Genomic DNA, 26,065 nt, shown 5'->3' on the forward strand with positions numbered 1-26,065 from the left:
TATAAGGTGTACACTAGAACTAGTGACATCATACATCAGGCCAACTTCTCACAGATGGGAAACGCAAAAACTATTCAGAAGGTGGGGGAAACCTACAATAGACCTATTTGCAACACGCCAGAAAGCAAAATGCCAAAACTTCGCATCCAGACAACCAGAAAAACAATCCCAGGGGAATGCCCTATGGATAAGCTCGTCAAAATCATTTGCCTACGCTTTTCCACCAATACCACTGATGCACAGAGTACTCAACAAATGCAGGACAAGCAACATGACACTGATCCTAGTAGCACCACAGTGGGCAAGACAAACGTGGTACTCTCAGATAGTGGAGATGGCAGAGGGCCCTCCACACAAATTCAAAAAAATCAAAGACTTAACTCTCCATGCAGAACGGAGAGGTTCTACACCCAGAGCCAGAGAGCCTCAGTCTAGCAGCTTGGCTCCTGAGGACCTAGAGTTCGTACACCTTAAGCTACCTCGAAGCACTATGCGAGTGCTGCGTGAGGCTAGGAGGCCAACGACTCGGAAATGCTATGGAGATAAATGGAAAAGGTTTACTATTTGGTGCACCAGAAATAAACTGCAAAACAAAATGACCAAGGAATCAACGGTGCTTAGATACCTCACACACCTACTAAAATCTAATCTATGCTCGTCGTCACTAAGAGTCCACCTAGCGGCGATTGTAGCGTACACAAGAGGGGAGACGGGAGGAAGTTTCTTTACCTATCAGGAAGTAAAGAGATTCCTCGAGGGAGCTAAAAGATTAGCACCACCTAAAAGAATGCCGCCGCCGGCATGGAACCTCAATTTAGTCCTGACTGAACTCATGAAGGCGCCCTTTGAGCCCATACACAAAGCGTCACTACAAATGCCGAGTATGAAAACAGCCTTCCTGGTAGCAATAACATCGGATGCCTGGTTTCACCTTGGAGATACCCAGATAGGGACCATCTCACAGGGAAAGCCAGGACGGGTTCCCCAGCGGTCTTCAGCGCCGGGACACTTCCGTTGGAGGTAGCTGCGCGCTTTACAAGCTTCCATAACATAACATAACATAACACTACAGGAGCCCTACATACAGATCCACAAGGACAGAGTCGTCATGAGGACGGACCCACACTTCATGCCAAAGGTGGTGTCCGCTTTCCATATGAACCAGACCATTCAAATACCAAGTTTCTTCCAAAACCCGACAACGGGCGCAGAGAGGGCACTTCACACTCTCGACGCCAGAAGGGCGTTGATGCACTACATAGAGAGAACTAAAGAACATAGGAAAACAAAACAGTTTTTCGTGTCATTCGCTACCAGTTTCCTGGGTAGACCAGTGACCAAGGGCACCATCGCACGATGGATCGCGCTAACAATACAATTCTGCCACAGGCAGGCAGGACAAGAACTATCGGAGGGGGCACAGGCACACTCCACAAGGAAGAAAAGGGCAACCATTACCTTTCTGGTAAACACGCCCATTCAGGACATATGACTGGCGGCAACCTGGGCTTCAGTGCACACGTTCACTAAGCACTACTGCGTGGACATACAGATGAACAAGGAAGCACAAGTAGGACAGAAGGTGCTCCAACATGTATTCAACGACCAACGCTCATCTTCCACCCAACCGCCACAAAAATAGCAAACCGCTACAAAGTCTATGCACAGCATAGTGAATCCAGAAAGATTCACGCTGCAAAACGAATAGTTTCTTACCTGTCGGTGTAGTTTTGCAGCTTGAAGATCTTTCTGGATTCACCAGCGGACCCACCCACCTCCGCCAGAAAGATGAGGCAGGAGAGCAAGGTGGAATAACAAGTGAGGTTGAGAAGAATAAAATACTGAAAAGAGACTTGGAGAATAAACAAGACTAAAACCACCTGGGGTTCAAAAAAAAAAAAAGAGAAAGAGAAGACAAAAGAACAAAACAAGGGAAAAAAGAACCCGAAGATGGCGCACCCAAGGTGGGACTTCCGCAGGAAGCGCGCCGACGTCACGAGAGGTACACCAAATGGTGGGACGTCGACGCCCACCTGGGCTACACAAAAAAACAAAAGAAAGACTACGAATCCGGACCCAACCACAAGATCGCGGAATAATGCACAGCATAGTGAATCCAGAAAGATCTTCAAGCTGCAAAACTACATCGATAGGTAAGAAACTATTCGTTATTGAGTGTGCAAGACCATTTGCTGACTGAGTGTGTACAACAAATGCTTTACACTGTCCTCTAATACTGCCTTACTGCTCGACCAAGCTACCACTTTAGAGAGCAAGGTTATATCTAACTTTAACTTCTGCCAAACCGCTGGGGACTGTGGACTCTGTACACACTTTACCTATTTAGGAACAGTATATACAGAGCCACTTTCTCGCATGTATTACATAGAAAGAACAAAATCTTTTCGTAACACTAAACAACTCTTAGTGGCTTTTGCTCCACCACATAAAGGCAATCCCATTTCTAAATCCGGTTTTGCGCGATGGGTATTTAAATGTAATCAGATATGCATTGCAAAAGCAAAGAACTTTACCAACTCCCCCTAAAGTGCATTCCACTCGCAAACTGGGGGCTTCTATGGCTTTCTTAGGAAATATTCACGTAGATGATATCTGTAAAGCTGCAACATGGTCCAAACCACACACATTCGCAAAACACTATTGTGTAGATGTGTTAGCCAGACGACAAGCTAATGTGGGCCAGGCAGTTTTAGGAAACGTGTTCAAACTACTGCAGCATCTACAGGTTAGCCACCGCTTCGGGAGATTACTGCTGTATAGTCTATGCATAACATGTGATCTACAGCTCACTTGCCTCGAACGGACAATGCTACTTTTTTATTTTTGACATGTTTTTATTGGCATTTTTAGTTTACAAAAACAGATTGTGTTAGGATACATTTGGTTTGACTGCATTTCTTGCATTTTACATCATTGTACATTTCTATCCACCCATTACATGGACATGTATTCTGTCATTATTAAGGTCTTACGTTAAATGATTCCTATTTAGAACTGGGATGCGAAACTGGGAGAACGTTCATGGGATTCAGGGTACAGATATCAGATGGGTTGTCAGGGTGATATGCGTCTCGCTAGTTGGTATGCCTGTGTGCTGCTGGGGGGGAGGGGGGGGGGGGGGGTTGGTCCTGCCTTTGTTTCTTGCGATGCGTGGAGATAATAACGAACAACGTTACGTGTTTGCTGCAGGAGGAGATCTGGTGTGTGTGCTTGCGGTCGGGGCTTGTGACTGTGGGTCCACCGGGGTGTGTGGGGAACCACCTGGGTCGTCGTGGGTCGGTGGCTGTTTGAATTGGTGCAGTAATAGGGTCCACTCCATAGAGATGGGGTGTTTACGCATCCCCTTCACCTCCTCCTCCCGTAGTGTTCCCTACGGAAAATGCTACTTAACCAGTATGCATCTGTTCTTGGCATGTAGAGCTGTAGAGTCACATGCGCCCACCCACCTTCCTGTTTACCTGTATCTGTTCCAGTACTATCTTACTTAGATAATTACATATGGACATCTCTATTCTACTCTTACTTACTACATTCTAATCCTCTGCGGGAAAACAATCTAACAATGGAGCCGATGCCTATGTGCGTTATCACCGAAAGGAGGAGTCACCTTCCTCGTGACTGGAAAGACTTCGAACAAAAACAAAGTGCATATGTCTGGGCCTAACACCAGATGGTGATCTATGCATAGCTTGTGACTCTACAGCATTTTCCTTCTCTCCACAGGCGATTTTTAACGAATATTTGTAAGTTTGCAAAATCGACACTTGCAAAAACAAGCATTTGCAATGCAATAGGTCTCAAATTTACGCAAGTTTGAGCTATTGACATTGCAAATGGCAATGCCTATTATATTTTTTTTGTTTTAAAAACATAAATAAAAGGCATTGTCATTTACAATGCCAATAGCTTTAACTCGTGTAACTGCGAGACCTATAGCATTGCAAATGCTTGTTTAGGACTGTTGCCCTGGCTGCAGCCTTGAAGTGTGCAGACATAACAGGGTAGATTAAGAACTGTGCTGTCCACCACCACCTCTTTCTGCGCCCCTGAATTCCACCCTCAGCTCCTCCCCTGCTGGAGAATTAACAAACGTGAGTGCCCTGTGGTTTTATATTTTTCTTCCAGGGCGATCAAGTCTGTAACTGTTGCACAGGACCAAGGCGCTGGATGGTCTCCAGTTGCATAAACTTAAACAAGTTGCCGACATAATGTATATAAAATGGAAGAATGACAGCTCGTGATTTAAGGTATTCCTGAGGGCTGTAAACTGCAGAGTATGTGAAGGCAATGGCCCCTGACGATAACAGTAAATTACCTTGTAATCGGGACATAAACAACTCGGACCGAGGGCTTTATTTCTTCCCACAGTCCTGGCCTTGTGTAAATACTTTATGAGGAAATGTGAAACACATTGAGGGTTGCTCTGTTTCTCGTCCATCGTGCTCGTTGTCAGGCCGTGTCCCTTTGCTAGACGGTGGGCACGTGCTTCAATCAGGCGGATTCCTTCGGTTTACAAGGTGTGTGTGTGTGTGTGTGTGTGTGTGTGTGTGTGCGCGCAGACGTGAGTGTGTGTGTATATTGTTCTTTTTAATGTCCATGACTTCTGGTGTGAAACAAAAAGTGAACACCATCCATTTAAAAGATATGCCAGCTAGACACAAAACGGTAGACCCAGAGCTGCCCTTTGTGCTTGTCGTTGGTACTTTAAATTCCCACTCAGTACACAACTTGCGCTTTTTTTATGAGAAGATAATTAGGCCAATATGTGTGGTTTCAAGTTACTCATTAAAATCAAATTATTGATTGCGTTAGACACAGATACGCTGCCACCATGGCTCAGTAACGCACATACACGCGAGCGCGCACACAAGCAATGGCTAGACAAAGTAATCTTTGCAAGTGCGACGGCCTTAAGTCACAGTGCACAGGAGTAGGGTCGGATGAATGAGTGTGAGCAGAGCAGGCCTTGATGTCTGGCTCCGCAGGGCCCTTTCATGTGGCACAATACCAACACAACCTGATTTTCAACAAAATAAACACGGAGCTCTGCACCAGGACTCCAGGCCATTCCCAGCGTGTAACAACACACAAACGTCCTGCTCGCCGTTTGCAGTGTTCGTTCGAGATTGATGAGAAATTCCGCATATGGCAAACTCGCAACTAGAATTATCATAGCCAGAAGTTGTTTTGGAAAAACTCACCTTTTTAATGGTTTTTATTTTTGGGGGGGGATCTCATTGACGTAATTCCAAGAAGCTCTTTACAGAGAATATTTGCAATTATTGATGTATTTATTTATAGCAACAAATAATATATCGATCAGGAATGGTGCACACCTTGTCACTTAGGACCATAGAGGGTTTGAGTAAATTACTAATACCAATCTGGTTATATCTGCTGTTAAGTGAGCTGTTTCATGAGGGTTAAAATCTGAAAGGACAAACAGAAATCTGAATGTAGTAGAACACTACCTACCTACAACAGACCAGCGACATGAGCAGCTGCCTCCTGCCTTGCAGTACACATACAAAATTAACATACTTGCACTGTTCGGCTATTCTTTGTTATTAATTAATCTCCATTGCCTTCAAATTTCAAGATATAAACTTTTTTTTCAATTTGGTTTATACTCCTATAGTTTTGGGATAGTCCTGTTCTGATGGAGAGGGTTCCTTTGTTGAGTGCTGCAACGTGGAGGGACCAGAATTTGGACAAACCACAGTTTGGAAGTGCTGATGGCTGAACCTACGTTGAGTGGACGGGTCTACATGGGATAATGTTCTCCCACTGGACAGGATAAGGATGTTGCAAATCACCAAGAAGTTCCATGGCTATTTAGAGTCATGAAGACACAAGCATTTGCAATGCAATAGGTCTCGCGGTTACACAAGTTAAAGCTATTGGCATTGTAAATGACAATGCCAATAGGCATTGTTATTTGCAATGTCAATAGCTCAAACTCGCGTAAATGCGAGACCTAATGCATTGCAAATGCTTGTTTTTACACGCCAACATTATGCGGTGAAAGGTGTAACCTCAAGTACCAGTGTAACACTCAAATACAGCAATAAGCCAAAGAAAGGTGTGACCAGTAAACATTTGCGAAGGGGGTTTCCACAGCGCATCAACGCGTGTCGCTGCGTTTTACGTGACTTACATCCATTTGAGCTAGAAACAAAAATTGACATACGAGTAGCGGAAGCAGCATGTGACTTAACGGTCAGAGCTGCCGACATTGGACATGGGGAAGGTTCCAATATCGGGGGAAGGCTTAACGTCCTGTGATTTTGGGCACATCACTTAATCTCCCTGCGCCTATTCAAAAATGAATGTATCCTAGTGAAACGTAACTGTTGCTCATCTAAAGCGCTCCAAAGTCTTCGGGTTGAGTTTGCGCTATATAAAACTGCAGCAAAAAATAGCATGCTAAAGCTGTCAGAATCCCTCCACCCCATTGATGCCATCATGACAGAATGTTACTATTACAACAGGTAGAGATGGAGGAGAAGGCGTCGCTGTTTGTAGTAGGGTTCGTCCTTTATCTGTTGTGTGCTCCCTTTTGCACTGGAGGTCCCATCTCCGATCTTCTAATGTTTCATCACTTCTGCCCTGTAGTGTTCAGCCAGATGTAAGCGCCCCGTGTGTTAAGTGTTTTGTGTGCTGGACCTTGGGCCTGTATCTCTCTCCGCAGGGGTGGAAGCCCGTCTCCTCACACTGTTGACACGGCGCTATTTAAAACACAGCTGTTGGAGGGCGCAGTGCCCAAGCGCCTATGGAGAGTAAAGCAGGCAAGAGGTCGTGGCTTTGAAGCGGGTTCCATACAAGTGCAAACAGTTGTTTAATTGGCTAACCGAACAGAGGAAGCTGCACAGAGCTCTCAGGTAAATGCTGACAGGCAGCTGAGGGTGCTGGTAGCCCTTCCGAGTGACAGCCAGCTGCCGCTGCGAGTGATGTCTGTGAACGGAAGCTGCTGAGCAACTTGTGGTAAAAATAGTACGTAGTAATACTGATGGCGTGATCAGAATTGGCAGAGTGAGGAAGAGTTTGGGAGCGGCTCCAGATAATGAAGAGGATTTAAGAGGAAGAGAGTGAATGTCTTACTGCAGTCGACAACACGGTGTATAAAGTCAAAAGTAACAAGCCCGGCTTCACTTCGCTTCCCTCGCTTGGGGGTGGGGGAGCGGACCCTTTGAAGTGCTCTCAAAAGGTGGATTGCATTGCGGCACGATGCGCGTGCTAGCCATGCAATCCGCTTTTTGGGAGCACTTTTCAAACCCGCTTTCTATAGTCTCGCTTTGCGATCGCTTACGCGATAGCAAGGCCGAGACCTAACCAGGCAATGTTATCCTATGAAAGGAAATTCAAATTGCAGGTAAAGTAGGTTCTCGTTACTTTTGTAATCCAGTACTGGGCTCCTAGGTTCAGCAGTGGGACATCTATTTAAAACAGGTAAGCAATTACATTTTCACAGTTGGTGCGATTTTTAAAGAATATTTGTAGTTTGCAAAAATCGACACTTAAAAGAAATTTCGCAGAAAAATAGTAAATGGTTTCCTATGGAAGAAAATTGGGTTAGCGGTAAGTATGGCTGTAATTACTTTTCAGGGTCAGTGCTAGGCACCAAGATCCAGCACTGGGATCTCTCCTGATAGCAGGTGAGTATTTTCGTTGTCGTTACTCGGTTGATTTTAGTTGAATATTTTAAAGTTTAGAAACTCCATACTTCGAAGAATTTCCAAGTGAAACCAGTCAATGTTACCCTATGGAAGAAAAGAGTTATCGGCCTTTGGGTAAGTACTTGACTGGCAGAGTTAAGGTTCTGTGCATAGACTCGGGTCTCCCAGGGTCAGGTAAGTACCGTTACACCCTCAGCGGCACAGGGGCAGCCGGGTGCAGATTGAGTTAGGCCCAATGTTATCCTATTGGAGGCATGGGGCCCTTGGTTGGTGGCTGCTGGCTAGCAGGCCACGTGGCTGTGGGAGCTGGGCTCCTGGTCTCTTGCTCAGGGCAAATGGGGAAGTAGGTTAGAGTGGAGGTTGCACTGCCAGGGGCACTCGGGCGGCTGGGTGCAGGGTGCTTTTTAGCCACCGGGCGCTCAATGGATTGCAATGGAGAAGCTCAAGAATGAACAAAGGCTGCAAGCTCGGGGACGAAGGTTCTTCAGGTGCGACCTCCACTTCGAGAGGTAAGTTGGGTAGTTGGAGGATAGGTAGGCACCCAGGAGTTGGGCACAGGGGGCCGCAGGGCGCCGGGAAATCTTACCCTCTGCTGGTCGCGGTTGGGGAGTCCCTGGTTCTGAGGCTGCAGCCATCGTCAGGAGCGTCGAGATGGGTCCTTGCGTGCTGGATTCGGGGTCACAGTCGCGGCGGGGGACGTCCTCGTGGTCTTTGTCCACTCCGGCACAGGCCAGGCTTGGCGGGTGCAGAGTGTGCAGGGTTCGCGGTTCCTGGCTGATGCCAGGGATCAGTTACTTGCTTTGAGCAGTACCACTGCTTGTGGGAGTCCCAGGTAGTTAGTCACAAGGCAGTCCGGTCCTCCGGGGTTTTTGAGGTTGCTGACCACTGGAGATGCCGGGGTTTAGCAGGAGCAGGTTCGAGGGTTGACAGGCCGGTAGGGCTGGGGCCAAGTCAGTTGGTGTCGTCCTCTTCTTAGCAGCTGCACGGCAGCTCTTGTTTCTTGATCTTCTTGCTGGTTTCAGATCTGAGGAAGGAAGGTTCAGGGTGCCCCTAAATACAAAATTTAGGGGCGTTACAAGTAGGTAAGGGGCAGGGACCACTGGGTCCCTGCCTTGGGGTGGGTACACCCCCTATCCTGCCCCTCTCCTGTAGGAGGGGGGCAGTAGCCTAATCCTGATTGGGCAGGGCTTCCCACCTTCAAGATGGCGAGAGTCCGGAGATGTGCTTCACTTCGCTTCCCTCACCTGAGGGGTGGGGTTGGCAGAGGCTGGCACACCCCCTTTCCTTCCTTGGGGTTTCCGGACAGTCTTCCAGCTAGAGTGGGGGTCAGAACCGGGAGGGGCCAGTTGAGTGCAGCAAGTGGTCTGAAGAAGCTCACAAAGGCGGCATCCCCTGTCCATCCTGGGGGAGGAGACCTAGCACCTCGCCCAGGATGTGCATTGTTGCTGGCCCAGGAGAGCAGATGGCTCTCTACCCAGGGGTCCAGCAACATGTCTGCTGTGTGGCAGCCTAGGCAGCCCCTCAGACAAGACGTGGATTGTAGGTTAGGCTCAGGGGGCATCTCTAAGATGCTCTCTGTCGTGCATTGTACATTAAATCCCACACTGGCATCAGTGCGGGTTTAATGTGCTGAGAAGTTTGATACCAAACTTCTCAGTCTTCAGTGTTGCCATTATGGTGCTGTGGAGTTCGTGTTCGAGCTCTCAGCACCATGTAGTCTTAAATGGCAGCACTGCACTTACAGTGCCCAGGAATGGACCTGGGTACTGTAGGGGCTCAGGGCTCATGCACCTGTACCCACACCACTGGCATAGGGCACCCAGCTAGAGGGGTGGCTGATGTATGCTAGGGCAGTGTGTGTTGTGGGCATAGCACACGGATTTTTTTTCTGTACCCAAACTCTCAGCCTGCAAGGGCAGTGTGTGCGTGTGTCAGGGTACAGGGCCTCTAAGGGTGGCATAATAAGTGCTGCAGCCCTTGGGGGCCTTCCCTGGTCACAAAGCCCTGGGTACCTAGTGTACCATTTACCAGGGGCTGACATGTGGCCAGAGTTGCCAATTGGGTTTAGGTTTCAGCACAGTTTTAGGGAAGGAACATAGGCCCTGGGTACCTGATTGGCAGGGGCCCAGGGCATATTCAGTCAAAGTACATTGAGCAATTCAGCAAAAAGTGGGGGCATACCATGCAAGAAAGATGGCACTTTCTCACACCTGTGCCCTGCAAAACCTTCACCTCCAGACGATAATGTATCCTATCTGAAGCTAATTTACAGAGCAGCAGCATATCAAGAGGTAACACTGCATCAAGAGGCCTTAGATGACGATTTTTTTATTCGTCAGGATGTCTGACTCTTAACATTAGTCAGTCTCCCTATGTTAAAAGGCATGATGAGACATACAGATGACATTTTTATGGACCCTGTTTGTACTCGAAGTTTAACACCTAGAGTTGATAAATATAAACCATCACCATCTGATCCGGTTTTTAATAAATGACAGCTCCCCCTAGATTCCCTAGTAGTTTTCAGTGCTCGTAAAAGAGCGAACTCAAGACATCTGGGGATGCACCGCCCCCAGATAAAGTAACTAAGCATATTGAGGCATCTGGTAAAAGGGTAGCTGCTAATCACTGGCACATTGCAAACACGCAGGGTCTATTAGCTAGGGCACACTGGGATGAGATAGGTCTACGTCAGTAACTCGTAGAGCACAAGAAAAAGGCACAAGAGCTAGTTCAAGAAGGGCTCAATTCTTACTCTTCAAATTGATGTGCTCTTGATGCTGCTGACGCTGCAGCAAGAATTTCAGGCTTTAAACCAGAAGTCCAACAGTCTATTTTATACACTCCTTTTGACAAGCAACATCTTTTCGGACCTCAGGTTGATGAGGCTTAAGAAAAGATGAAAAAAGACGCAGATATGGTGAAATCCATGGACGCACTTCATTCCCCTTCAAGCAGAGGCTCCTTTTGCCGCTCATTCTATAGATCCGGGTCTAAAAGTACATCCTCAGACCCTAACACTTCCTCGTACAAGTCCAACATTCAAACCTCTTCCAGTAGAGGCTTCTTTAGAGGACAGTACAGAGGAAACCATTTTAAAGGTAGGGATAAGGGCACACAAACGCGTAACTGCCCTTCCCCCAATAACCAGTGACTTGCCTACGCTTCCCTCCGATCGAACACCTGTCGGGGGAAAGGATTCAACCATTTTTCCCCATTTGGCAATCCGTAACCTCAGACTAATGGGTGTTGGACATTATCCGACATGGTTATTGACTGGAGCTCACCAGCAATCCTCCAAACGTTCCACCTCACACTCACAAACTCTCCTCAGAGCACCTGCAGTTCCTCAAACAAGAGGTACAAGCTTGTTTAACAAAAAGAGCTATAGAAACAGTTCTATTACAGTACCAAGGTTCAGGAGTGTACCCTCTACTTTCTAATCCCCAAGAAGGCCGGATCCTTAAGACCAATTTTGCATATAAGGACATTAATTCTGTACATGCTTTCAGAACATTTCCACATGGTCACGCTTCAACATGTCCTTCCACTGCTACAGCAAGGCGGTTTTATGTCCACACTAGACTTAAGACGCATACGTTTATATTCCGGTTTACCCAGCTCATCGCAAATACCTCAGATTTGTGAAAGCAGGAAAACACTATCAATTCAAGGTACTCCTGTTCGAAGTAACTACTGCTTCCAGAGTATTCACAAAATGTTTGCCAGTAGTGGCGACACATCTTAGAAGACCACACATTCATGTCTTCCCATATCTGGATGACTGGCTCATCAAAGCCAGCACACACCAAAAGTGTCTACACCACACTCGGACTACATTACAACTACTCTATCAATTGGGTTTCACGGTCAATGCTCAGAAGTCTCACTTTCAGCCTTTACAAATGCAGTCTTATCTGGGAGCGACTCTAAACACTTGCACAGCGCTAGCCTCTCCCACTGCAGGCAGAATTCTGATTATTCAATCTCTGCTAATGCAGTTTCAGGCCAATCAATACTTAGCAGTCAGAACGTTCAGGCAACTGATAGGGATGATTGCATCATTAATCGCGATAGTTCCTCATGCAAGATTGCACATACGTTCTCTACAGGAGTGCTTAGCACGTCAGTGGAATCAGTCTCTGTGTCAATTACCAAATCTAGTGTTGGCAGACAGGCGCACCCATTGCTCTCTCTAGTGGTGGAACACACCAAACTTATCAAAAGTGCGGCCCTTCATCAACCCTGTTCCTCAGATCATGCTAACAGCAACGCATCCCTCACAGGTTGGTGTGCACATCTTCACAACTTGACAATTTAAGGTCTATGGAACAACAAGTACAATTCTCATCCAGGGGATACTCAATAGTCATAATCTATGAATAATCCCCGCCCATGTGCGGGATCCCGGAGCATATAGAAAAAATATATATATATATATATATATATATATATATATATATATATATATATATATATATATATATATATATTATGTACATATGTGAAAACATATAACTGCAGCCTAACAATGTTCAAAACCTGGCAATGCTGTAAATTACATATATTTGCATAGTAGTGCACCCCTATCCCATAAGGAAAAAAGGAAGCATAGACAAATCATAACACAGCACTGCTTTATTGCCATAAAACATGTAATTGTAGGCATTCGCCAGTAGGCTGCAGCAGAGTATCAAGAAACCAAGAAAACTGACACCCTGCCTTTAAGGCATTAGAGTAGGGGGAACGTGCCTTTAAGGCCTGCCTGAGACCCCCTGCTCCCATGATGCATTACAGGTGGCAGTTGGGCAAGTTCTTTTTTCCGGCTCCTTCTGTGAGGATCCTGGAGCTTGAGCTCTTCAGTTTTTGACTGAAATTTTGGAATACAGCTTTTTCAAGCTTTTTTCGACGTTTTCTGACTTCTAAGGGATAATTCTGCTGGTGTCCAGTGAATTTTCGAATTTTTTCCAGTCAGAATGTCTCCTTTATTTAGGAAATGTCCTTCTTGTGGCAACAAGATGGCACTGGCGGATCCACACTCTGTGTGTATCGTGTGTTTACCATCTAAATACGATCCTGACCAGTGTCCCCACTGCCAGAAGTTCTCTAAGCGCACTCTGAGGGACAGAGAGCGCATTAAATTACATGCAGGACTGGAGAGGGAACGAAGCCGTCGTGAAGGCGAGCATTCTTCATCAAGACCTCCTTCAGCTACACAAGTACAAAAACGGCGACACACCAGCTCCCCTGGCTCCAGAAAGAACAGGAGTCCAAGAGGGTCGACGTCGAGGGTGCCGGCGAAGAGGCAGAGAACTTCGACGTCGAGGGATTCATCCCACCATCAAGATTCTCCGCTGCGCAAAAGTAAGTCGGCGTCGAGGCGCAGCCCTGCGGGCTCGCAGGTTGCTGGTACAGTGACGTCTGGACTGTCTCCGTCGACGTTGAGGCTTCCGTCGACGTCGAGACACTCTCCGCCACCCTCGAGGGGGTCGGCGTCGAGAGATGCGGCGACGTACATTCCGCCGCGAGTGGACCGGTTGCCGTCGAAGGTTACCCCCACTCGGCGACATAGAAGGTCGATGTCGAGCGGAAGATCGACGTCAAGATCACCACCTCGACGCCGTGAGAGGTCGACGTCGAAGACGCCTAGTCGACGGCGAGAGAGGTCGACGTCGAAGACGCCTAGTCGACGGCGAGAGAGGTCGACGTCGAAGCTGCCCAGCCGACGTCGAGAGAGGTCAACGTCGAGGCCCAGTCGGCGCCGAGAGAGGTCGACGTCGAAGTCGCCCAGTCGACGTCGAGGGAGGTCGCCGTCGAAGTCACGGCCGACGTCTAGGTCATCTAGCCGACGTCAGGTGCCAGAGGAGAGGAGGTCGACGTCGAGGTCTCCGCGATCGGCGTCGAGACCGCCGTCGAGACCAGAACGCCACACCCCACACTTGCCGATGGTGACGCAGACATAGTCGACGTCGAGGGCGAAAACTGGAGCGACCACGGAGAGGTCCCCAGGAGAACAGTCATCATCGCCGGGACTGCACATTGTGCAAGTATCTCCTGAAGGATCACCCAAGGCTCCAGAGCGATTCGGACTGTCACCGCGCTGGTTACGAGATGGGAACACTGGCGCATGTCGGAGTCCGGGATCGGACTACTCCCGCATGTATTCCCCACCGCGCAGGAGTAAGTCTCCTCCGAGGGAGCCAAGGCCAATTTCACCACGCCGGTCTCGTTCCAGAGACCGTCGCTCCGTGCCAAGACGTCGAAGATCTCCGTCCAAGCGCAAATTAAGGTCAAGGGCTCACCATAGTGAACGTTCCCACAAGAGGCGACGCACCAGGTCGTCCACTGGGACTTCATCGACAAGGTCCTCAGTCCGGGACTACTCTCCTACCTTTTCCTCCACACCTCCATCGCGCGTGTCCCCGGTGGATGACATCGCAACTTTCTCGGACGTTCTGGGTAGAGGGGCGCAGAAGTTGAACATCGCGCTGCACACTCCTCAGGCGCCCACTTCTGTGATCTTTGACACGTTGCATCATCGGTCGGCTCCCAGACCTCTGCTTCCTTTGGTGCCAGGATTGTTGGAACCAGCAATGGCCACGTTCCTCACTCCGGCTACAGCGGGCTCTGTGCCGTCGAGGATAGCAAAGAAATATAAGGCTCCGACCGAGGATCCTTTATTCTTGAGGGCGGACCCGCCAGCAGATTCAGTAATCGTGGCGGCGGCTATGAAATCCCACTCGGCCTCAGTATCTTCTTCTGTCCCCCCGGAGAAGGACAGTAAACTGATGGACTCCTACGGCAGGAAAATGTGCAACACTTCTGCCTCGCACATGAAGGTGGCTAGCGCTTCAGCCCTGCTGGGGAGGTATGATCGCTCCCTCTGGGACTCCCTCGCCAGATTCGTGGACAGACTGCCTAGAGACGACAGGCAGGACTTCACGGAGATCCTACAAGAAGGCGGCTTGGTGGCCAACCAAATCATCAGCGCAGCGGCGGATGCCTCGGACCTAGCACCGCATGGCTACTTCCATAGCGTCTGCTCCCGGCGTTCGGCCTGGCTCAGGCTAACGGGCCTCAAGCCGGACGCGCAGAAAAGAATTCTAAATCTGCCTTTTAATGGATCATCACTGTTTGGGGCTCATGCTGATGACCAGATGAGCAAGATGAAGGCGGAGTCGGACACCGTGAAGGCTGTGGGGCTGGAAAAGCGCAAAGAATTCCGGAAGCGCTTTCGCCAGGGCGACAAACGTGCCTTTCACCAGCGCGTTCAAACACCCCAGTGGTCCTCTCAGAACCAACAGAGGTCCCAGTTTCAGCAAAGGGGTCGGGGCAGAGGAAGAGGAAGTACAAAACAGCAGCAGTCCTCTAACAAGCAGCCCTCCAAACAGTGAAACCGTACTTCCTCCGCTCTCGTTCGCCACTCCGGTGGGAGGAAGTATCACTGTTCACCTGGAAGAGTGGAAAGCCATTACAAGCGACAGATGGGTGCTGAGTATTGTAGAGCGTGGCTACTTGCTGAGGTTCAAATCTCCCCCTCCGCAGGTACCCCCACGGAGACAGTCGCTCCCTCCCATCCAAAACAAACTTTTAAAGGACGAAGTTACCACTCTCCTCTCCAAAAACGCCATAGAGGAAGTTCCGACCAGGCAGAGAAATCAAGGAGTGTACTCCCGGTATTTTCTTGTTCAGAAAAGAGGAGCGGTCAGAGTACAGACCCATCCTCGATCTCCGCCTACTCAACGGATTTGTCAAAAGAGAAAAGTTCAGGATGCTGGCACTGCACCAGATCTTCCCACATCTTCACCAGGGGGACTGGATGGGTGCCATCGACTTACAGGATGCATACTTCCACATTCCTGTCTCAGCGAAACATCGAAAGTTTCTCAGATTTCAGATATTTCGCCAGCATTATCAATACAAGGTCCTGCCATTCGGCCTCAAGTCCGCGCCACGAACATTCTCAAAGTGCATGGCGGTGGTGGCTTCTTTTCTCCGCAAACGGAAGATATTCGTCTACCCCTATCTAGACGACTGTCTCTTGAATAGCTCAACTCCGGCTCGACTCCAGAGTCATCTTTCGTTTTGCCTCAACCTTCTACACTCGCTGGGCCTTCAGGTCAACTACAGGAAGTCGGTCCCCAATCCCACTCAGCGGATCCACTACCTGGGCGCCTCTCTAGACTCCTCAAGCGCAAGCGTGTGTCCTTCGGAGGAGAGGTTATCCTCTATGCTTCAGAAAGGCCGCACTCTTCTCAGCACGGACTGCCCCATGGCCAGACAAGTGTCGTCTCTTCTGGGGTCGATGGCTTCGTGCATTTACATTGTGCCCAATGCACGTCTGCACATGCGTCCTCTGCAACAAGATCTAGAGGATCAGTGGTCGCAGAGGTCCGGCCGCTGGGAGGATCGCATTACCCTTCATCAAGCCGCCAAAGATTCCATCCGGTGGTGGATGAAGCGCTCCCATCTGCTTCACGGCGTCCCGTTCCATCAGGCGCCCCCGACACAGACCGTGGTCACCGATGCCTCCATGCAGGGCTGGGGTGCTCATATGGGCCGGCTTCAAGTACAAGATCTCTGGTCCGCTATCGAGCAGAGCTATCACATCAACTTCTTGAAGCTACGAGCAGTCCACCTGGCTCTCAAGTCCCTGTATCCATCCCTGCAAACCAACTATATTCAGGTTCAGACAGACAACACCACAACTATGTTCTGTCTGAACAAGCAAGGAGGGACCAAATCACGGGTCCTGTCTCTGGAGGCCCAGTCAATCTGGAGATGGCTTCTGGCGAGAAACCTGACGATCGTCGCGGTTCACCTGCCAGGGACCCTGAACGTGCAGGCAGACGGCCTCAGCAGAGACTTTGTCGAAGCGCACGACTGGGTGCTCAACGAAGACGTCGCTCAAGACATCTTCCGCTTGTGGGGCACACCGGACATCGATCTGTTCGCAGATGCGGACAACAAAAAATGCCCCGTCTTCGCCTCCAGGTTCCCTCAACGGGGGTCGCAGGGGAACGCGCTTTTGATCAGCTGGTCGAGGACATTGCTTTACGCTTTTCCTCCTCTCCCTCTCATCCCGGCTGTGATACAGAAGTTCTACAGAGCCTGAACTCGGATGATCCTAATAGCTGGATTAAAATACTCTTCCATCAGAGTACACTTAGCTGCTGTTACAGCCTATAGGAAGTCTCCTACCCAGACCTCTTTCTTCCAGATGCCAGTGGTAAAGGATTTCTTGGAAGGGCTTAAAGTTTACCCACCAGTGAGGTCTCCTTCCCCTTCCTGGGAACTTAACATCGTTCTCTCTAAGCTGATGGGAGCTCCTTTTGAGCCGATTCATAAGGCCTCCTTGCAACATCTGACCTGGAAGGCTGCCTTCTTAGTAGCCATCACTTCGGCCCGTAGGGTTAGTGAAATTCAGGCCCTCTGCTGCAAGGAACCTTACACTGTGTTTCATGCTAATAGGGTGGTGCTCCGTACTCATCCGAGCTTCCTGCCCAAGGTGGTTTCGGACTTCCATATTAATCAGGTGATCACTTTGCCCACCTTCTTTCCTCAGCCATCCACTCCCCCGGAGAGAGCCTTACATTCTCTTGACCTCCGTAGGGTTTTGAAATTCTATCTAGCTAAGACCCTTACTCTTAGAAAGTCAGACAGGCTCTTTGTTAACTATGGGCCCACTAATACCGGGCTGGCTGCGGCCAAGAGGTCTATCTCTAGATGGATTGTCTCTTGTATAGCTTTGGCTTACCAACTGTCCCACAAAGTTCTGCAGGGTAAACCTAGAGCACACTCTACTTGAGGGAAAGCTTCTACTGTAGCACTCCTTCGCAATGTTCCCATGTCTGATATCTGTAAAGCGGCTACGTGGCGCTCAGTCCATACTTTCACGCACCATTATTGCCTAGATTCAGACGCGCAGGCCGACGCCCAGGTGGGGCAGGCCTCTTTGAGGAACCTATTTGCATAACTGTAATGCAAGATGTGTCTTTTAATGTATGTTTTAACTGCTTTGTTGCTCGTCCGCGAGACTTTGGGTATGGGCTTGCTACTCTATTCATAGATTATGACTATTGATGAGTATCCCCTGGATGAGAAGGATTAGTTACTTACCTGTAATCCTAGTTCTCATCCAGGGGTATACTCATCAAAGTCATAAGCGACCCACCCACCTCCCCGGACGAGCATTGTTTTCTCTTTAAATAAGTGATGTATGGAAGGCAGATCTACTCAGGTGCGGAGGCACCGCCAAAAAATAACTGGCCCAACTGCCACCTGTAATGCATCATGGGAGCAGGGGGTCTCAGGCAGGCCTTAAAGGCACGGTCCCCCTACTCTAATGCCTTAAAGACAGGGTGTCAGTTTTCTTGGTTTCTTGATACTCTGCTGCAGCCTACTGGCGAATGCCTACAATTACATGTTGCTTTATGGCAATAAAGCAGTGCTGTGTTATGATTTGGTCTATGCTTCCCTTTTTCCTTATGGGATAGGGGTGCACTACTATGCAAATATATGTAATTTACAGCATTGCCAGGTTTTGAACATTGTTAGGCTGCGGTTATATGTTTTCACATATGTATGTATGTATATATATATATATATATATATATATATATATATATATATATATATATATATTCTATATGCTCCTGGATCCCGCACATGGGCGGGGATTATTCATAGATTATGACCGAGTATACCCCTGGATGAGAACTAGGATTACAGGTAAGTAACTAATCCATCTCTGCACATCAACTATCTAGAGCTTCTAGCTATATATCTAGCACTGAAAGCTTTTCAGTCTCGCCTCATAGGGAAAGTTGTCCTAATCTGCACCGACAACATGACAGAAGTGTACTATGTACAAAAACGGGAGGGGATCCATTTCCTGCAGCGGTCACGCCTCTCTCAGCTAATTTGGCGTTGGGCAATTCATCACAGAGTCCATCTTCTGCCAGAGCACCTCCCAGGAGTGGACAATCAGATTGCTGACCTTCTAAGCAGAAGGTGGTAACAAATTCACAAGTGTGAACTTCATCCCCAGGTTCTCCTTCCATACTTTCAAGAATGGATATTCCTACAAATAGATGTGTTCGCCACAGTGGACAACTCAAAATGCCCAAACTTCGCCTCCAGGTTCCCACACCCTTTTTCCAAAGGCAATGCCCTATTGATGAATTGGTCAGGGATATTTGCCTACGCTTTTCCGCCTCTCCCTCTTCTTCCATTTCTGGTTCGGAAGCTCAGGCAAACTTCCCTCACACTGATTCTAGTAGCTCCCACTTGGGTTTGTCAACCGTAGTTCACAACACTTTTAGCACTGTCAGTAGTTCCACATCAAAAGCTACATCTCAATTCCAGTCTTCTCACGCAGAGCCCTGGAGAAGTCGGACATCAAATTCCAAGGAGCTCAATCTAGCGATGTGGGTCTTAAAGTCATAAAGTTTGGATATCTTAACTTATCACCAGAATGTATGACCAATCTTAAGGAAGCAAGAAAGCCTACTACCAGAGCATGCTATGCAGCTAAATGGAAAACATTTGTATTTTACTAATAACAATATTGATCCACTAGATGCATCTACTCAAAAAATCATTTGTTAGCTTCTGCATTTACAGCGTGCTGGGTTGCCCTACACTGCCATTCGTTTGCATCTTGCAGCAGTAGCTGCATATTTGCAAAACGGGTAACATTTAACTTTGTTCAAGGTTCCAGTAATTGAAACCTTTATCGACGGCCTTAAGAGAATACCACCAACCAGAATACCTCCAGCACCAGTTTGGAATCTCAACATTGTGCTTGCACGGCTCATGTGTCCACATTTTGAGCCATTACACAACTGTCCGCTGCAGTTTCTTTCATGGAAAGTGGCCTTCCTCATTGCGATCACTTCATTGAGGAGAGTTGGTGAGTTACAAGCTTTGACCTTAGAAGAACCCTTCTTTCAACTTCATAGAGACAGGGTGGTAGTTTGCACCAACCTAAAGTTACTTCCCAAAGTAGTTTCTGCTTTCCATATCAACCAATCAGTTGAGTTGCCTGTATTTTTTCCTCAACCTGATTCGGTAGCAGAATGAGCTCTTCATACTCTTGGTGTCAGAAGAGTGCTATTGTACTACATTGAAAGAACAAAGAAATTTCACCAAACAGTTTTGTTGGATTTGCTACACTTCACAAAGGCAATCCCATTTCCAAATCTAGTATTGCAAGATGGATTGGTAAGTGCATTCAAACCTGCTACACTAAAGCTAAACTAATTGTCCGGGGCATATGAGCTGCAGAATTCATACTTTTGCATAGATCGACATCTGGTGTTGGGCTTGGGTGATTGCAGTTTGTTGTTGTCTTGGAAGAAGTCTTTGTAGTCACGAGATAGGTGACTCCTCCCTTGGACGATAGTGCGCATGGGCATCGACTCCATCCTCAGATTGTTTTTTTTCTACCATCGGATTCGGATGCAACTTGGGCGCTTCTGTTCGGTACCGTGTTTCCAAACCTTTTCAACGCGCAAACCATCACAACTTGACGGTATTTTTGTTTGCGTGCCCTTCAGTGCGCTAACTCAAAAATACTCAATTCTGGTCGTCGACGTGGGCCGCTGGGCCTATCGGTGCCATTCGGGCCTACGGCTAATGGAAAGAACTCCATTTAAAAAATGCCCCCAGTGTGGAGCTAAATTTCCACACAGCGACCACAACAAGGTCTGTAACTTTTGTCTCTCGCCAGAACACGAGGAAAAAGATTGCCAAGCCTGTGCCTCCTTTGAATCCAAAATGACTATCCTTGATCTCCGGGTTCGCCGACACGTTATGGCGCAACAGGCTGCACCGGTGCCAGAAGACATCTTCAATGAAGGCCCTGATGTTCCAGAGGCAGAGGATTCAAAGGAGCTCGACATCGTATCCAAAGCTGATGACTCCGACGACCACATCACTCCAGGTCTACGAGTTAGTACAACTGCCCTTGCCCCTCCCCTACCCGGAAAAACGAAGGCTCCGGTCAAAACCTCACCTGAAGGCCTTAGTCGCGATCGAAAGGAAACTTCAGAAGCCCTGCCCCCAGGCCCGGCTCCGAAGACCAAGGAAAAGCCTTCCAGCGGCTCGGTACCGAGCATGCCGCATATCGGTGCCCAAAAAGCTTTGTCGGTACCAAAATCGGGAATACATCCTACTCCCGTTACCTCCAAAAAGGCCTCGGCATCGAGCTCTTCGGCACCGAAAGGCCTCGGATCCGAACAAACCCTGTAAACCTTCGGATTCAAAAAAGATTTCCAACTCGACATCGAAGCCGAACGAGCATAAAAAAACATCTAAGGCTCCAGAGCAGGAATCAAAACCACGTTCGTAACCGAAAAAATCTGCACCGAAAGGAGACGCCAACCAGGAAGAACTGTTTCAACCAGATCCTATCGATCCGAAACAAAAGACATTGCATGTGGACCTTAAGACAGGCCGTATTGTCAGTCTCCCACCAAAGAGGAAATTAGACACCTCACACACTCCTGAGTTGTCTGTAAAGAAAAGAGACTTTGCAACTTCACCCCATGACCTTCTTCTCCTGTTCTTCCTACTAAGCCTGTCTCCTACAAAGTCTCCCATACACTCTCCTTGACTCTCCATACTCACTACCACCACAGGATGATGATTACCCAGGGGGCGGGGGGACATAATGACCCTTTAGATGACCCTGATGATGACACTGCTATACCACAGGACACATGGGCAGATTACAATGATCCTGCAGACCCTCCAGAACTTCCTGATCCCGATGCATACCCAACACGGCCATCTCCTCCAGATGACCACATAGGGTTTAGTCAGCTTATTGATGGGGCTGCCCCTGTACAAATGCATTCAGACCCCATGGAGGAACACTTCCTGGTAGATACTTTTGCCCAGTCACAAAGGACAATACAAACATTTGCCCATGCTAAAAGGGGTCATTAAACACGCACCAGACGTCTTCAAAGTCCCTGTCGGGGCCAGAATTCTCAATCCTCGCATTGACCAAATATATAAACCCGCCCCCAATGATCCCACGTACATTAAAGTACAACTCCCTTTAGATTCTTTGGTAGTGTCTAATGCAAGGAAACGTGCCAATTCTCAAACCTCCAGTGATGCTCCACCTCCAGACAGAGTCTAAACTGCTAGACGCTTCAGGCAAACGAGTTGCCTCCCAGGCAGCTTATCACTGGATGATAGCTAATGCACAAGCACTGCTTGCCAGGTATGATAGGGCTCACTACGATGAGCTTGAGGACCTAATACAACATTTGCCTGACCAATAGAAGGCCAAAGCCCATGATCTGGTCCTGGAGGGCAAGCTAATTACAAATGCATCCATTAAATGTGCCCTCGATGCAGCAGACACCGTATCTAGATCTGTCAACAGCAGTGTCTTACTACGCAGACATGCATGGTTGAGCATTTCTTGTTTCAAACAAGAAGTGCAAACGACTATCTTAAATCAGCCGTTCGGCCAAGAACACCTGTTTGGCACAGCTGTAGACACAGCTTTAGAAAAAATGAAAAAATGACAGACACTGCAAAATCTATTTGAGCATTACAGTCTCCATCGTCACGAGGCTCCTATTATCGCTCCTTCTATAGGGGCGCGTCCAAAAACATCAGCACACACTGCTTCCTCCTCCTACAAAAGCCCCACACAAACATCCCCCAACATGGAATATTTCAGAGGTGGGTACAGGGGAAATAAAGGGAGAGGTCGAGGTAACAACAATCGGACCTCCCCCACTACCAAACAATGACTTCCCTACACACCACTCCGGTTGGAGGGAGACTCTCATAGTTCCTACCCGTCTGGAACTCCATCACTACAGACAGGTGGGTAAGATAAATTATCCAATATGGCATTCTGCCTGGAACTTACCGCAACTCCCCCCAACGTACCGCCCAAACAGCGTCCCATGTCCACGGAACATCTAACGCTCCTCAAACAGGAAGTTCTCTCACTGCTTCAAAAGCATGCAATAGAACCAGTTCCCCTACATCATCAAGGGACAGGGGTTTACTCCCTGTACTTTCTAATCCCCAAAAAGGACGGTACTCTCAGACCTCTCAATTTCTACATAGTCAGCAGACCACTTTCACATGATCACTCTTCAACAAGTCTTTCCACTGCTTCAACAAGGTGACTTCCTTGCTACTTTAGATCTCAAGGACGCCTACTTCCATATTCCTATACACCCTGCTCACAGGAAATATTTAAGGTTCACAGTGGACGGCCAACACTATCAGTTCAAGGTTTTCCCATATGGAGTAACCGCAGCACCCAGGGTCTTCACAAAGTGTCTTGCGGTAGTAGCCGCACACTTGCGGAGACAACATTCATTCTCCCTCCACATCTTCAGTCACTACGGTGAAAAATCTCAGGGTCAAATTGGACGCCACCCTCTCTATGAAGGTTCAGATCCAATCGGTGGCTGGGACCTGTTTTGGGGTATTGAGAATGCTGAGGAACTTTCTCCCCCTGCTCCCAGTCTCTCACAGGAAAACGGTAGTCCAGGCCTTGGTGGTCTCCAGACTGGATTATGTAAATTCCCTGTACTTGGGCCTATTTACTTGGCCGATTGCAGGTGGTCCAGAATGTGGCGGCCAGACCCATTTTTCTGGCTGGACTGCCGGTTCGGAAGAGGATACATTTCAAAGCGTTAGTTTTGGTCTTTAAAGCCTTTCATAAGATAGGAACTCCTTAACTTAGGGAAAGATTTCAGCACTATACACCTCAACGAACCTTGAGGTCCTCTGCCCAGCGTCTGACCTCCACTCCAAAGGTCCTGCTCTCCCGGTAGGGGGCAGATCTTTTTAAGTGGATTAGGGAGAAAGAGAATCAGAGTCGAAAATGAGGTTTGGGATGAATCAAAGGAGAGAAAACATGAGGCAAAATGTAGTAGGGTTATTTGGTAATCATAGTAGTTAACTAATGTTTGGAGTGAGCCTGGAAGTGTGTTGGAGGGCAGTCTAGGAAGGGTTATTTTGTAGTAAAGTAAGGGTTTGGTGTGAGAGCGCGTTGAGGCAGAGGATACATTGATAGAGGTGTAGGGTGAGAGCCATGGCCACGAAAGAAACCAACACCTCTACAGCCATCATCAGTGCTGCCATGTATATATCAAATGTGTTCTTTATTCAACTGGCTGGAACTGCCGTCCTTGGGAGAGGAGGCTAGCTCAAATCTACCTCTTTTTGCCCAGAGGTACAGGCTAAGATACTGGACATGCACTTTGATGGGCAGACTGTTTGTAAAGCATGTAAATGATGCTCTGCGCATAATCAGCAATACAGACCGATTACTGCTTGCTTCCTAGGTGTCGTCCTCCGCCGCACCAAGCATACTGAGGCACCTACACCAGTAAGCAGGACAAGGCAATCTGTACGATCGATACAGGCATCCTGATATGATAAGTTATTCTTCAAACAACTTAAATCTGGCAAACCTATCTGAGTGGGTTCGGCAAGAAGGGGAATTTTCAGTTGCGCTGTCGACCATACAGTCGCCTGACTATTTGATGCTGCCCCCATGCAGGCCATGTACGAATGATCTCTTCCTTCGCTCCCAAATATTTAATCACCATTCGCAGTTGGGTACTACATATTGTGTAGTCAGGACTCACCCTGGATTTCTTACAGAAACCTCACCATCGCCCACTCCGGTTGAAACACCACCTGCATCTACGTGAACACAGTAGGAAATTCTTCTCAAGGGAAACCAAGGTACCAGGCTTGTAGTTCAGATGATTCCATGTGAAGAAGAAAACAGGAAAATTTAAATTGACTCTGGACTTCTGAAAAATCAAGTTCCTAAAGATTCATTTCAGTTGGTTGCCCTTCAAGAATTCCTCCCCAATCACTGCCAGTTCACAGCCTTCCCTTTCAGTCTGATATTGCTCGCTTCACACACACATCTTGAAGCGGTGAGTCATCCACTTTGCCTCAAGTGCTCATGCCACATTTGGCAGTCATGCTTTCGGAACGGACGATATCCGTGAACTTCATTGACAAACACAATTCCTAAGCATCGCACTCTGGAGTAGTTGCTACTCCTGTGAGAGTGGGACATAACAGATTTGGCATTTCCGTGAAACATCTGACTGGTTCAGGAAGATCATTGCGCAAGTGGGAGCTCCATTGAGATTATCTATGTAAGATCTTCAGAAAGTAGGGCCTTCCCACTATACATCTGTTTGCTGCACTTCAGAACAGCATTTTGCTTTAAATACGCATGCAGATATTGGCAGCTGGGTTGAATCTGCAAAGATTTCTTGATTACATGATTGAACATGTTACTTGTGCCATTTACCCTCATTGCCAGGGTGCGGAGGAAGGTCTGCTCACGGATACTGATTGGCAAAACCTCACCAGTTTTGATCAGCTGACACTCAGCTTGCATCATGTATTGTCTTACGAAAGCTAAGGACCACAGGAGGTAAAGGCACACCTGTACAGAAGTCTTTCTTCCAGATCTTTGCTGACCAGCTCCATAGAAGTACAAGCTCACATTGACCAAACACTACTGCAAGGACTTGGACATAGCAGCAGTTTCTTCAGTGGGCCATGTTTAATTGCAGATCATGCTGCTTTCTGCTTATTGATTACCTCTGTGACTACTTGCTACTCTGATTCAAGCATGTAACTCTACGAATGGTCCAATGTTGGAGAAGAAATTAGCTAATTACATGTGACTCCAGTGTTGGTATCTTGCATAGATTCACATGTAGTTCTTCCTCTCTCATGGTTGGAGGCTCACTAACTATTGTGTATTCTTCACATGTGCTCTGAAATCTGATCCTTGGTAGCCTCTAGTTAGGAGTACAGCGCTCAGCACATCCACCTCATTGGCTGAAGCTTGGATTGCATTAAAGGAGATGGGTGTGCTACTAAGCCTATACTATAGCCATTTTAAAATGAGTATTTACAGCTGACGGGGAATTATTAAAGCGTCTGAATCTATGAAACATACCAACACTGGAGAACTGGAGTTACAGACCAGTTAAAAATGTCTTACATACATGCGTCCCCAGCATCAAGTGGAATCCTGTGCTTCAGTACTTTCCCTTTCCGGTGTTCAGAAGACATACACACAACCCTATATAGACCTTCCTGTCCTGCATGTTTGCAGTTTCATATACTGTGATCAGAAAGCTGCCTAGGCATGCCTCTATGGAGTTGTCTTCAAGATGCTTTCTTGTTTTTCTTTAATTACCATCCTTTTTTACCACCAACCAGTACTCAACGTTGGAGGAAGCGATAGCAACAAGAAACACTCTTCATGGAGTGAAGTGGCCACAATCCAACCCGAAATTCCTTTATGCTGACTATGCAGAGCAGAGTGAGGTATGGGA

General features: G+C 47.9%; 1 protein-coding gene across 6 annotated transcripts in view; it reads left to right on the forward strand.

Moving 5' to 3' along the window:
* The window catches only part of LOC146870713 (apoptotic chromatin condensation inducer in the nucleus-like), an 851,523-nt gene that overhangs the window by 592,139 nt on the left and 233,319 nt on the right, over positions 1 to 26,065 (forward strand). For all 6 annotated transcript variants that reach the window (XM_085646186.1, XM_085646194.1, XM_085646198.1 and 3 more), the window contains one exon: positions 25,950 to 26,057. In XM_085646186.1, the coding sequence (XP_085502312.1) occupies positions 25,950 to 26,057 (108 nt within the window). The remainder of the gene's footprint in view (positions 1 to 25,949; positions 26,058 to 26,065) is intronic.

Source organism: Triturus cristatus, chromosome 1_1, assembly GCF_964204655.1.
Source record: "Triturus cristatus chromosome 1_1, aTriCri1.1, whole genome shotgun sequence".
NCBI classification, from domain to species: Eukaryota; Metazoa; Chordata; class Amphibia; order Caudata; family Salamandridae; genus Triturus; species Triturus cristatus.